The sequence below is a fragment of the Parasteatoda tepidariorum genome, chromosome X1 (assembly GCF_043381705.1).
Source record: "Parasteatoda tepidariorum isolate YZ-2023 chromosome X1, CAS_Ptep_4.0, whole genome shotgun sequence".
In the NCBI taxonomy this organism is placed as follows: domain Eukaryota; kingdom Metazoa; phylum Arthropoda; class Arachnida; order Araneae; family Theridiidae; genus Parasteatoda; species Parasteatoda tepidariorum.
Genome location: NC_092214.1, coordinates 17,627,069 through 17,639,893, shown reverse-complemented (window position 1 = coordinate 17,639,893; position 12,825 = coordinate 17,627,069). Strand labels below are relative to the sequence as shown.

General features: G+C 30.0%; 1 protein-coding gene across 1 annotated transcript in view; it reads left to right on the top strand.

Moving 5' to 3' along the window:
• Window positions 1–11,710, top strand: part of LOC107440237 (homeobox protein slou-like) — a 49,707-nt gene extending 37,997 nt beyond the window's left edge. The window contains exon 2 of the mRNA XM_043040299.2: window positions 11,016–11,710. Within this exon, the coding sequence (XP_042896233.2) occupies window positions 11,016–11,578 (563 nt within the window). The 3' untranslated portion in view covers window positions 11,579–11,710. The remainder of the gene's footprint in view (window positions 1–11,015) is intronic.
• Window positions 11,711–12,825: the final 1,115 nt, after the last annotated feature.

Here is a 12,825-nt window from a genome sequence, read left to right as displayed (position 1 = left end):
TAATTCTTAAAATAAATCAATTTCTTAATCAAACCTAATTTATTTTACAATTAGCGTATATAAGCATTCCAAGTATACTTAGCCCAGAGAGAATATTAAGATGAATTTGATCTAGGCTTAGCAAAATATAAATTGGTAAATGTTCAAAAACTAAAATATAATAATCCTTATTACACAGACAAAACTATTCCTTAATATTTTAACGGCAAACTTTTATTTTTTTAGACATAGTATGCCGCATCGTAGAGGAAAACAAACTTACACAACTTAAACTCGATTGTAAACAATTTACAGGGGGGGGGGGATATTCTAAGTGCGCCAACATTGGTGCTTTCGGAAGCAAAAATAATTCACGAATGGTGTATACGCGAATGAACTTGGTTTACAATTTCTCCATTATTGGAGTTTAGATTTAATTACTCTCTTGCGTATGAACTTTTAATTTATTATTAATTTTAAATAAAGTGTTCATTCACGGAATTTGTTCGGTTGTTCAGCATCGAATTCGGAGAGATTTTACACCACAGTTTTCAGAGTAGTATTGCTTATTTTTTTTAATTATTTTTGCTTTTTACTCAATGTAGCTTCAAAAAAAAAGAAAAAGAAAAAAGCTATTTTTTTGGGTATATTATTATATGTTCGATTAAGTCACTGCCAAGCAATAAAGACTTTGTCAAACAGTTAAGTAAATCAGGAGGTCTGGCAAAACAATTCAAGCAATTGGAGAAAGTGAACATTTCTATGATTTAACAACCACTTACAAATCAATATTTAGGGGTACTGAATTGGAGATAGGTCGTTCTCTGGATCAGGTTAAAATTCCTGTCCGTGGACGAATAAATGGATGTATGAATGGGTCCACCCTATAAACGGGTGTGACGAATGGGAGTCATAGAAGAATTCTTAGCCATAGATGGCGCCCCTGGAAAACAAGAACAATCGCACCCCCTCGGCCTTAATGGCCGACGACAACAATAGCAGCCACTTAAACTTATATAAGTGTCACCCAGTAAATGTCAGGATTTCTATATATTTATTTCAATAAAAGGATTATTGTAGTAATAAGGAGTGCATCTTATCAGCATTCCCACTAAAGGTAAAAAACTAATAAATCACTGAAAATAAATATTTCTGTGATAATTCTTTAAAAAAATTTTTAAAGCCTTAGATTTAACATTATCACCTGACGATAGGGTGACAATTTTCATGACAGTGAGACATATGGGGGCAATTGAGATGACAATTTTCAAAAATCTTTTTTATAAGAAACTTATAACTTAAGGCAATATTCAGATAATCTGTGATTATTTTCTTTCAATCTTGCAAACAATTAATCGAACAATTTGGTTCCTTCAAATGTTATTTATTTCTTTTTACAAACCCTATCAAAGAATTCAATGAAAAATTATATAAAACATAACGAATTTTTTTTTATAGCCAAAAATAGCAGTCAGAATAAACTCTTTATACGAAACCTTATTTCCGTCAATAACATATTACTATGTCAAAATAAGACGCGTGGATAATAAATTATTTAATGTCTAGTTTGAAAAAACCCTCCCTGCAAAACGCTGAAGTTTACTTTAAGGTTTTAGCTATTACGTTAACACCTGTTTCTAAAATAGCTGTGAAACTTTAGAACTTTTAAAGTGCTAAATAGCAAAAACACTTTCCCATTATCTAAAAAATGGTTTTTCGAAGCATTTTATTTATTTTTTATTGATCTAAGAATTCTGAACTGTATTGAAAATAACTAACAATGGAAAAATTTGGTAAATTAAATGCATGAAATGAAATTTCTCTTTGAAAACGTGTGTTAAAGTCAGATTTGACAACTTCTTCAGATTTGTTTAAAAAATTATCAGAATATATATTATCTATACTGTTTCTATTATAGATAAGGTTAATAATAAGAATAAATTTATTTGCTATTCAGAAGAAAATTATTTGCAGCAAAATAGAGAAATATTTAATAGAAAAATGATATAAAATTTAGCTTGTCCTTTTATCAATGAAACATCTCAAATAAAATTTTAAAAAATTTAACCACCAAAACTATATTTGTAATGTACAGTGCGCAAAATAAAAGACGAGAACACCTTAATGCCTTTGATTTCATGATTGAACGTTCACGTACTTAGAAGCAATCCTAATGATTCAAGGTATTAAATTTAGGTACGCTATAGACGTATGATATAACGGCATTAACTTTTATGTACGTATGGACCAAATTTTGAGTTACGGAATCAGACACGAATTTGTACTTTTTCTAAATAATCGTGTTTTTTTCTCTCTGAAAAGTACCAGAAGAGTCATTTGATACTTTTTGAATTTCTATATATCAAGAACAATTTGACCAATTCAGTTTAAATTTTATATTTTGTCACCTAAAATTTCTCACTTGAAAATAATTTAAAAATTTTTATAACTTTTAATTCAAAAAGTTTTTTACCATTGCTAAAATTAATAATACAAATTTTAAAAAATAATTATAAATTTCTTTTTGCGCAGAATTATCATTATATAAACAAGTTTTATAATTGTGTGCGAAAATTGTTTTATTATCTGAAACAGTTCTAGATAAGCAAGTGGAAAGTGAAATTAACAATCAAGTGCCAAAATAAACTTTTAGCGCCATATTTTACCCATTACTACCAACCCCCGTATTTTGATGTTCAAAAATGCAAATACACCAAAAGAAAAAAAACACGATTGTTGTATTTTATTTCGTAATTTAAAACATCTCATATTAAATAGCATGTTTGAGGTTAGCCCCTGGAGTCTGAAAGAGTATGTGTAAATCTAAGTACGTGTAAATCTAAGTAAGTGTAAATCTAAGTACGTGTAAATCTAAGTATGTGTAATCTAAGTAAGTATCCTAGTATGTGTAAATCCAATTCTTATAATAAAAAAACTCTAAGTGTACTCGGTTTTAAGTTGCGCGGTGTACATGCTGTAAAATGTTAAGTAAATTGAACGAAAAAAGGAGTTCCTAATTCTGCGTATACATGAAAGACCTTTTTAGAAGAAAAAAAATTTGTAAGAGTTTTATCTCTTGATTTGCATACATCAATACTATACATATTGTATTTTGTCCTCTTTATATGTTTTATTTAATGACATTCAGAAAAAGGTTTGGTTAAGTATATTTCTGGGCAAATTTCTAGGCACATTCTGACAAATTATCTAGAAATAAAACAAATTTTTTTTGATTTCTTTACTTTAACTTTCTATAATGGTTATTCCCTTCATGTAAGCCTATTATTTTTCCAAGATCTTTAAAATAGATATTTAAAATTAATAAGGATAATTACTTCCTACGATTTATATTAATACTTTTCTAATATTAACTGTTTTAAAAAAATTTTTCAAAAAAGAAAAAGTTCAACATCAAATAAATATAAATTAATTTCCTGCTTAGTTCTTAAATTATTCCTTTTTCATACAAATCAATTAAGTTTTGTGTTTAGCGCAATCGTACCTGAAAAGCAAAACCAAAAATAATCTTTAACTTCTAAAGAAACTAATTAGTCGGTGGAGTTCTTTTGCTTCTCTTAAGCTTCTTTTATCTGTATCTTTCTCTAAAATTGCGTGCGGGGGAGGATGCTCGTCTTTTTAGGTGGTCAGACTCTTCCAACCGCTGTCATTTTGAGTGTGTTCAGCGATTAGGGTTATAAATCAACTAAGTGTTGTGTAATTGGCACCCTTTTAGCACTAGTAATTACTACCCTCATAGGATGAGCTCCACTGATTAGAGATGACGTCTAGAGATAATGACTTTCTCTCAATAAAGGATAAAATTGGCCACTATTGCTCTGCATTTGATGAACAATTAGATGTTCAAGTTCACTTTAGATGATTTGGGGAAACAAATTGGAGTCTTAGGAATTAATTAGATACATACAAATGGAACAAAATAAAACGCTTTTTAATTATTTTTATTGATTCTGATTTATGTAAGAAGATAAATAAGGAAGGAATAACTTAATAAAAAAATTCAGATTTCAAGCAATTCATTTCAGATAAATTGTTAAGGTTGTAGACAATTCATTTCAGAAAAAAGGTTCGGATTTAAGTTAGTTTACGTTAGATAATCAGTTAGGATATCAAACAGTTCATTTCAGATTAGCAGTTTACATTTTAGAAGTTTTTTTTTCAGAGAACTATCCTGAATTCAGACTGTTCATTTCAAAAGAATAATTCAAATTTCAGACAGTTCATAAAAATAAACAGTTTAGATTCGTGTCGGATAGTTTGATGAGAAGTTAACTTTTAAACTAAGTTATTAAATTAGATGCAATACTCTGGCCAATAAATTAGAAACCTTAGACTGATATTTTATTTGACAATCTTTTGCATGAATATCAGCCTGTATTCATGAGAGTGTCGATTCGATTAGTTCCCGAATGTATTTATGTTCAGAGAATACCGTGCATTGGATATGCAGAGATCTTGTAAATTGGATGAAAGAGGAAATTGTTGTAAGATGTACCTTTCCAACATACCTCATGAATTTTCTATTGGGTCAATATCCGAGCTTTGCGGTGGCCTTGAAAGAGGATGGAAGTCAGATTGATGTTCATTGAACTAATTTTGAACACTTCTGGAACGATGTACTGTTACTCTATCATCCATGAAATATCCTTCGGATTAGAAATTCAGGATGTACTTGATCTGCCCAAGTATTACATGGCTTTTTATTTATTCTTGACAAAAACCAAGGCACCACATTCATCTCATCTTGATGCCGTAGAGGTCATATCTATGCTTGATACTTCCAACAGAACCTTGCACAATGAACAAGATGGGTTCATGGCACAGTGGAGGTTCTCGTCGATTTCGACGTCTCTCATCAGTACAAAACAAGGAGTAACCTGTTTCATCTGTTCATATAACTCTTTTTTAGTTCCCCAGATGCCAGTTTTTACGCATTCTGATACTTCAATTCTCTGTGCATGGTTCACACCGATATCGGTTTGAAAGGACCTTATTGGTTGTCAGCTCAAGCACATTAGGTTCTTCTTCTGCCGTAAAATTTGTTGTATGCTGATCACTGTCTTGGTTGATCGTGTTCCAACTACAGTTATGTATTTTAGACAATGACTGCGAGTTCTTTAGAAAAGCTCAGTAAAATCTTTAGTGTTAGCAATCGAGTTGAAACAGTCGTCAACTATAAGATCTAACGTTTATTGTGAAATTTACTTTCTGATGAGGTTTCATCCTCATCATAAAGAGGTTTACTGAACTGACCTGTTAGCTTAATTCATCTTGCTAAAGAGTTCTTGTTAGTAGCTGAGGTAAGGTATTTAAGTCACACAGTACAAACGAGGTAGTTTAAACTTCATATTGTTTGAATAGTGGAGTTAAAGTTAATGTTAAATGGAATCTGAATAATTAAGTTAAACTTGAAGAAATATAGTGAAGGGTCATATTCTCAATTTGCTAAGGAGAGTGTTTTCGGTATAAAAAAAAAGATGTGATTTTTATGTGGACAATAAGATGATTTGGATGCTGCCAACTGCTGAAAATTCTGAAAATTTCTGGAAACGATTCTAATTAACAATGCGATGTAAAAACTTAATCTATGAAAAAATATGCCTAAACACTGTAGTAACACTCTAAGTTTTTTCAATTTTATGCACTATGTAGTGATAAAATTAAAACTTTCACTTTTTATATATTTTCAAGGTACTCTAATCTTATTTAATCCACACATATATACATTTTATAGTAATGAATATCATTTTAATTCCCTGAATATTAAAATTTATAACTTAATATCATCTCTATATTTTCCCTTCCAAAGCAATAATATAACTTTAAAGTTACGTTATTTATGCAAAATGTTTATGGAAGACGTTGTTTACTGTTTATTAAAGCTGTTATTTCCTCAAATTTCTACATCAGAAAAATACTCAAATAACATACTATACTAAATGCCCAAATTGTGAGCTATAATCTCGTTTCCGTCGTTTAACATTTAATTTAGTCGAGTAGCTTTACCCTCAGGGCAGATGAAACGACAAATTTATGTCAATATTCGAAGTACAGCAATGTGCTAAAAGCCAACCGAATGTTATAATAAGCTAATTTCGAAACATTTAATTAGTGTATATCGTTCTTATGCATCCTTTAGGCATATGGAAAATATTCTGAAAGAAAGACACAACATTATAATAAACATCTTTTGAAATGATTAATTCAGCTAGGTAGAAAACCATATTACTTAGAAATTAGAAAATTCATTTTCCTACTTCGAAGTAAGTCTCTGAGAATTAGAATTTTAATCATTAATTAATGTTTAAGACATTATGCTTATTAACCCTTAAGCGGTTTTAGTGACACTATCATTCGATGATGAGAAGATTGGAGGCTAGTTAATCAGGAGTCGGTAAATGATGGTTCACTTCTAAAACTCGTTTATTAATGAAAATGAATAGACTGATGTCAACAATAACTGATGAAAACGCATTTCAATAAATTTGTAATTTCTGCAAATGCTTGTTTCTAACGAGGATAATATTTGTATTCAATCTTATAATGTTTTTGTTGGTAACATTTCTGAGTAGATTGTTGTCGAAATAGATCGCAATATTTCAATTTTAAAAGATATTTTAAAAGGATTAGCTAAAATATAAATTTAATGTTTTATAGGTTATTTAAGAACTATTTTGATTCTTTCCTAAATATATATAAATTTATCGTAAATTTATATATATTTCGTTAAATTTTAATAAATTTATCGATATGCATACATTGATAAAAATTTTAGCTTCGGCCATAATATTGTACAAGTTTTCTGCATCTATTACGCACCAAATTGAGCAATATTATCATGTAATTTAATCTTTCATTATCTTTGTTACATGATACTATGAACGGAAGCATGAACACAGCTTAGTGATTGACCCTTAAACGGTTTTATTAACATTAATATTCGATAATAAGAGGATCGGAGACCAGTTAATCAGGAGTTGGTAAATTATGGTTCACTTTTGTGACTTAATAAAAATGAAATACTGATCTAAAAGATGTCAATCTTATCAATCTTATAATATTTTTGTGGGACACATTTCTAAATAATTTTTTGTAGAAATACTTTTTTTACTTATTTGTAAAGAATAGTTTTAAAAATGTTTTAAAATGTTTCCATTTAAGACTAAGTTTTACAAAACACTATTTCGATTCTTTTCAATCTTTCAAAATTTTTCTCTATACTCGTACACTATTAGAAATATAGAAGTTTGTTGAATATCATTGGGGCACTGTTCAATTTTGTTTTTCCCTTAATGAGATGTCAAATTGAAAAATATTAATGTGAAATTTAATCTTTAATTACAGGATATTGGATTCAATTGAAATACTGTACAAATTAACACTGTACAAAAATTAACACTGTACTGTACAAAATAAGTTTGAAAATTTTTTATAATTAAGGGTTCAACGTTAAACTGATTCTTTTTTACTTCACATGATTTCATCGATATGTTAAAAATTAAGATATCTAAACATCAACAGGAGGAAAAAAATAAAGCTAATAAAAAAAATTAGTAAAGTTTCTTTTATGATGCAATCTAAAGTAAAAAGTAAAACTTTTGGATGAGTAGATCTAAATTTTGGACAATCTAAAGTCTGGATGCATAAATACAATACTTCTTAAAATGAAACTAGTTTACTAATCAGACATATACACAGAAGAGACATAATAATATGAATTCGTAGGAAAACTGAAGTGAATAGAAGTTAAATATTATAAAATTATTTTATACAATTGACAGATTTATGCAAATACTATGAGACTAAAACTATAAACATGCATGCATTTTATAATTGTTTATATCATTAATGTTCAGATCAATCAAACAAGAAGATTGAAATGACTTGGCGAATAATCGACCATTAACAATATTTTTCATCAATCAGAAAAAAGAATTGAAACTTACTCGGTATTAAACTGAAGAGAGGTACACTTCATAGAGGTGCACCTCATATCGCCATCTTTCTCACCATATTGTCAATTTCTTGAAACTGCTCGATTATTCTCCTTTAAGCTTCTAATAATGATTCAAAAGCATTTTTTATTGGTTTTAAACGTGCCCTACCTATTTTTACAACAAAACTTAGTAAAATAGTTTAAATATACACTAATTATTTATCAAATTTATGGAGCTCCGGCAATCACTATCCCTTTGAAGAACTCTCGAATCGGTATTTACTCGAAATAATGTGGTCATTCACAAATTTTAATTTATAATTTCAGTCACATAAGAATCAATGAAGTTACTTTTTCGATAAAGCAAGAATCATAAAGTTAGGACGCATATGTACAATGCGCAACCCTTAATAACTTTTGATCGGATCTTCACGTTCTAGGGCTCACTTTTAATGGTTTGTGGGGGTAACCTCTAATATGCTAATTAATTAGTGCAGATGATATTTTAAAATACGAAATCAGACACAAAAACGTGCTTTCTCTGAATAAACATACCATTTTTTTCAACGGATTCGGATTTCTAACCCCCGAAATATAGGGGGTAGCCATAATCTGTAAAATATGGTCTCTATAATTTGGTTAGGAGAACGATCCAAAGTTTGGATCCCTGAATGTTAATTTCACTTGTTGCGTATTTCACCATATAGCGAGAACTTATGAGGCGAATTGAAACATTTTTGCACTCAACTATGGAATTTATTTATCTAAAGATAATTCCATTAAAAAAATAGTTTTTAATAAATATTTATCATTTTATTTAATATTAGTTGAAAAAGTTTTGAATTGTATACAATTTTTTACATCATTTTAAAGAATATAATTTTACACGGCAAAATACAAAATTTGCGTGAAATTATTCCAGTAGTTCCTGAGAAATCGAATTTTTGAAATAAGACTTTTTTGATTTACGTAAATTTTATGTAAACACAAATATCTTTATTATACAACAAAAAATATTCATACATTTTATAGCAGTTAATATGAGTAATTTTTCAAATCAATCTGACAAGAAGATTGAAATTACCAGGCAAATAATCGATCACAATCAATATACTTGATCAATCAGCAATGAGAATTGAAACTTGCTTGATATTAAATAGGCTATGACTAGTTTGTCAATTCAATTTAACAAGAACTCAGATTTCCCCAACACTCTTCGTGTAAACAAACCTTTTTGTAACCGTGTATATCATATTGTCACTATTCTAAAATTGCTCAATTATCGGCCTTCAAAATTCTAATAATGGTTAAAATGCATTTGTTATACATTGTAAAAACTGTGATACGATGTTTCTCCGGACATGATGTTGGAAAACCCAAAAAATGGTGCGAAGGAATACTTAATTCAGGGTTAACACCAAAGAGCCGTGTATACCATATTGTCACTATTCTGAAATTGCTCAATTATTCGCCTTTAAAATTCTAATAATGGTTAAAATGCATTTGTTATACATTGTAAAAACTGTGGAGCGATGTCTCTCCGGATATGATGTTGGACCACCCAAAAAATGGTGCAAAGGAGTATTTAATTCCGGGTTAACACCAAATAGAGCCGTGTATACCACATAGTCACTATTCTGAAATTGCTCAATTATTCGCCTTTAAACTTCTAATAATGGTCAAAATGCATTTGTTATACATTGTAGAAACTGTGGAGCGATGCCTCTCCGGATATGATGTTGGACAACCCAAAAAATGGTGCGAAGGAATACTTTATTCCGGGTTAACACCAAGTAGAGCCATGTATACCACATTGTCACTATTCTGAAATTACTCAATTATTCGCCTTTAAACTTCTAATAATGGTCAAAATACATTTGTTATACATTGTAAAAACTGTGGTGCGATGTCTCTCCGGATATGATGTTGGACCACCCAAAAAATGGTGCAAAGGAGTATTTAATTCCGGGTTAACACCAAATAGAGCCGTGTATACCACATAGTCACTATTCTGAAATTGCTCAATTAATCGCCTTTAAAATTCTAATAATGGTCAAAATGCATTTGTTATACATTGTAAAAACTGTGGTGCGATATCTCTCTGGATATGATGTTGGACCACCCAAAAAATGGTGCAAAGGAGTACTTAAGACCTCAGAAAAATAACATGCAATTGGAGTTGAAAACACTTTGTATTTACAAAAGTTAAATCTTTCATCAAAATTGGTTTAATATAATGCATAGGACAAATGTTAATCAGGAATTAACCATGTTTAAATAAAACTTTTTGATTCGTGCAAGCGTGCTTTTAATCATTTTATAATTTGCAAATTAAAATGCAATAATCATTTAAATTTGCTTCAATCTGTGTCTAGTAGAGCACATACTTGAGTGCAAATGAACTTGATTACACAATACTATGGTTCAACTTGCACAGCCGGGCCAATATATTGCTATTTTAATTTGATTGCAATAAAAAAAAATTAAACGAAAATTAATTAACATTGTGTTTTTAGTGCATCATGCTAATTTTATATGCCTCTTTTAGAGGATTTATGGGTCGGCATCATTAATGCTCGTCAGTCAAAATAGAAATACATTCTACTATTTTTTAATAACGAAACTAAAGTTTGGCATATGAATTTTGAAACCTTTTCTTCCTAAATTGGTCTTTGCCAAACCCTTACAATCATAACATTTAACTTTTTAAATAACATTTTCTTTTTATATCACAGTTTTTTATTTTATGACTGTCATGCGTATTTAATAGTCACTTTTCGTCTTGTTAATTTTATATTTCAAATGTTAAATTTTTTTCCTTTCACTCATTCTTTTATTTACATCGTATTTTTCTCTTCTATTTCTTTATTTTATTTCTTTTATTTTATTTCTGCTATTCTTTCCAACTTATAGCTGTATATAATTCCATTTGCTATTTTTTTTTGTTTCATTTCATCATTTCATAAAAATCATTTTTTTATATTATATCTTTTACTACATTACATATCATATATTGTTTTAATATAATTACAGTTTTCTTAACACTAGTTACGGTTAATAATTTTTATTTTCTTTATTTCAGTCAATATAAATGGAGCTGACTCCACAACAGAAGATCTGATTGAAGGTAATTCTACCTGCTCCCGTGAAGACCATAGAAATGCTGGTCTTTCTGATATCACAGCCTGTGGAGATGACAAATCGGGAAACAAAGTCTCTTCTGGAAGCAGTAAAAAGAAAAAATCGGGAGCGGACAGCAGTAAAGCCGGAAAACCTCGTCGAGCGAGGACAGCTTTCACTTATGAACAACTTGTTGCGTTGGAAAATAAATTTAAAACTACGCGTTATCTTTCAGTGTGCGAACGTCTCAATCTTGCACTTTCATTAAGACTAACAGAAACTCAAGTGAAAATTTGGTTCCAGAATCGACGAACCAAATGGAAGAAACAAAATCCTGGTATGGATGCTAATAGCCCTACAATACCTCCTTCTCAAAGCTCTTCTTTGACTAGTACATATGGTTCTTCTTCAGGATATCCAACAACTGCAAGTATATTGTATGGAAGTCCTTATTTACCTGCTGCGTTACCATATCAAGTACTGCAGCCAACTCATCCTTATTTTCATTCTTTAGGACATTCATGATATTAGAAGATATTGCGTGATGAGATATTATATTTATTATTAAGGATGAAAGTGTTCAGGTGATACTCCTTTTTAAAATGTTCACACTTCGTTCAAAATTATCAAAAAAACAAAGAAAAAAAATCTTCATAGCGGAAGATGAAGTCTAAGCTTTTCTTTCTCAAAACCCCAAAGCATTGTTTTAAAAAAGAATTTAAATTTTTATTATACTACGTGATTCTGAATTTTTGGTCAAAAATTCATATGTAGGTCAAAAACATGATAACAAATAAGAATATGTGGTAGTGCAGTCGGTTAAGGTTTGGATTATACTGGTGAGTTTGCTCCTGGCAGTCGACAAAACAACCAACATGTGTACACAGAAAGGTGGGTGTTATAGTTTTGTCTACGTAAAGAACTCCCCTAGCCATTCATCTGGAATAGTGGCGGTGACCATGGTTACGAGGTTTAACTATTTCAAGTAGGGGTGTTGGGTAATTATTTAAGACAGGGTTTTTCTCGGAATGGCGAGAGAAAGGGAATCAAGTGGGGAAGAAACTCCCTTTCTTAAAATGCGCTATTTCTTGCTTCCATAGCAGCAGACGGCTTTAGACTTCATGGCGAGAGGAGTTCTTTTTATAGACAAATTATAAATATGTCATGCCCGAATGTTCTCTAGTTTGTTTTGGCGTGGATATATAGAGAGAATGGAGTTCGGTCCCCGTTCAAAAGTACGGCGCGGCTGTTAAAAGAATGAGCAAAAGAGATGGCTATGGTTGGGTGATGTGTGGTCGCAATCACAATGCAGACTGGCTACATGACCACAGAAGATGTGAAACAGTTATCAAATAATGTTAACGAATTACATAAAGACGAGTTAACATTTTTGTGTTAAAAAAAAGTTTTAAAGTTCATCTCTCTTGATACATCCAAAATAGTATTTTTTGTTTGTTTCTTCGAGGTATTTAGACACGCACTTGAACTGCATTTATAACTAAATATTCGTGATGATTCTCGCTTGTTATTATGCTATTGACTGACTCGTAGATTTTGAAACACGTTATTTCAGAAAATTTAACGATTTTAAAGATATTTTTTTAGTTTTTGAATTTTTTCTAAATTTCCGAAAACGAGAAAAAAACACTTTGGATTTTTTTAATGCAGAAACTATTGTTTGAACTTTTAAATATAGAATTTCCATTGTTACGTATAATAGTATTTTTGAGAGACTTTGAAGTGTAGAAGTCTTTTATACATAAAAAAGTTAA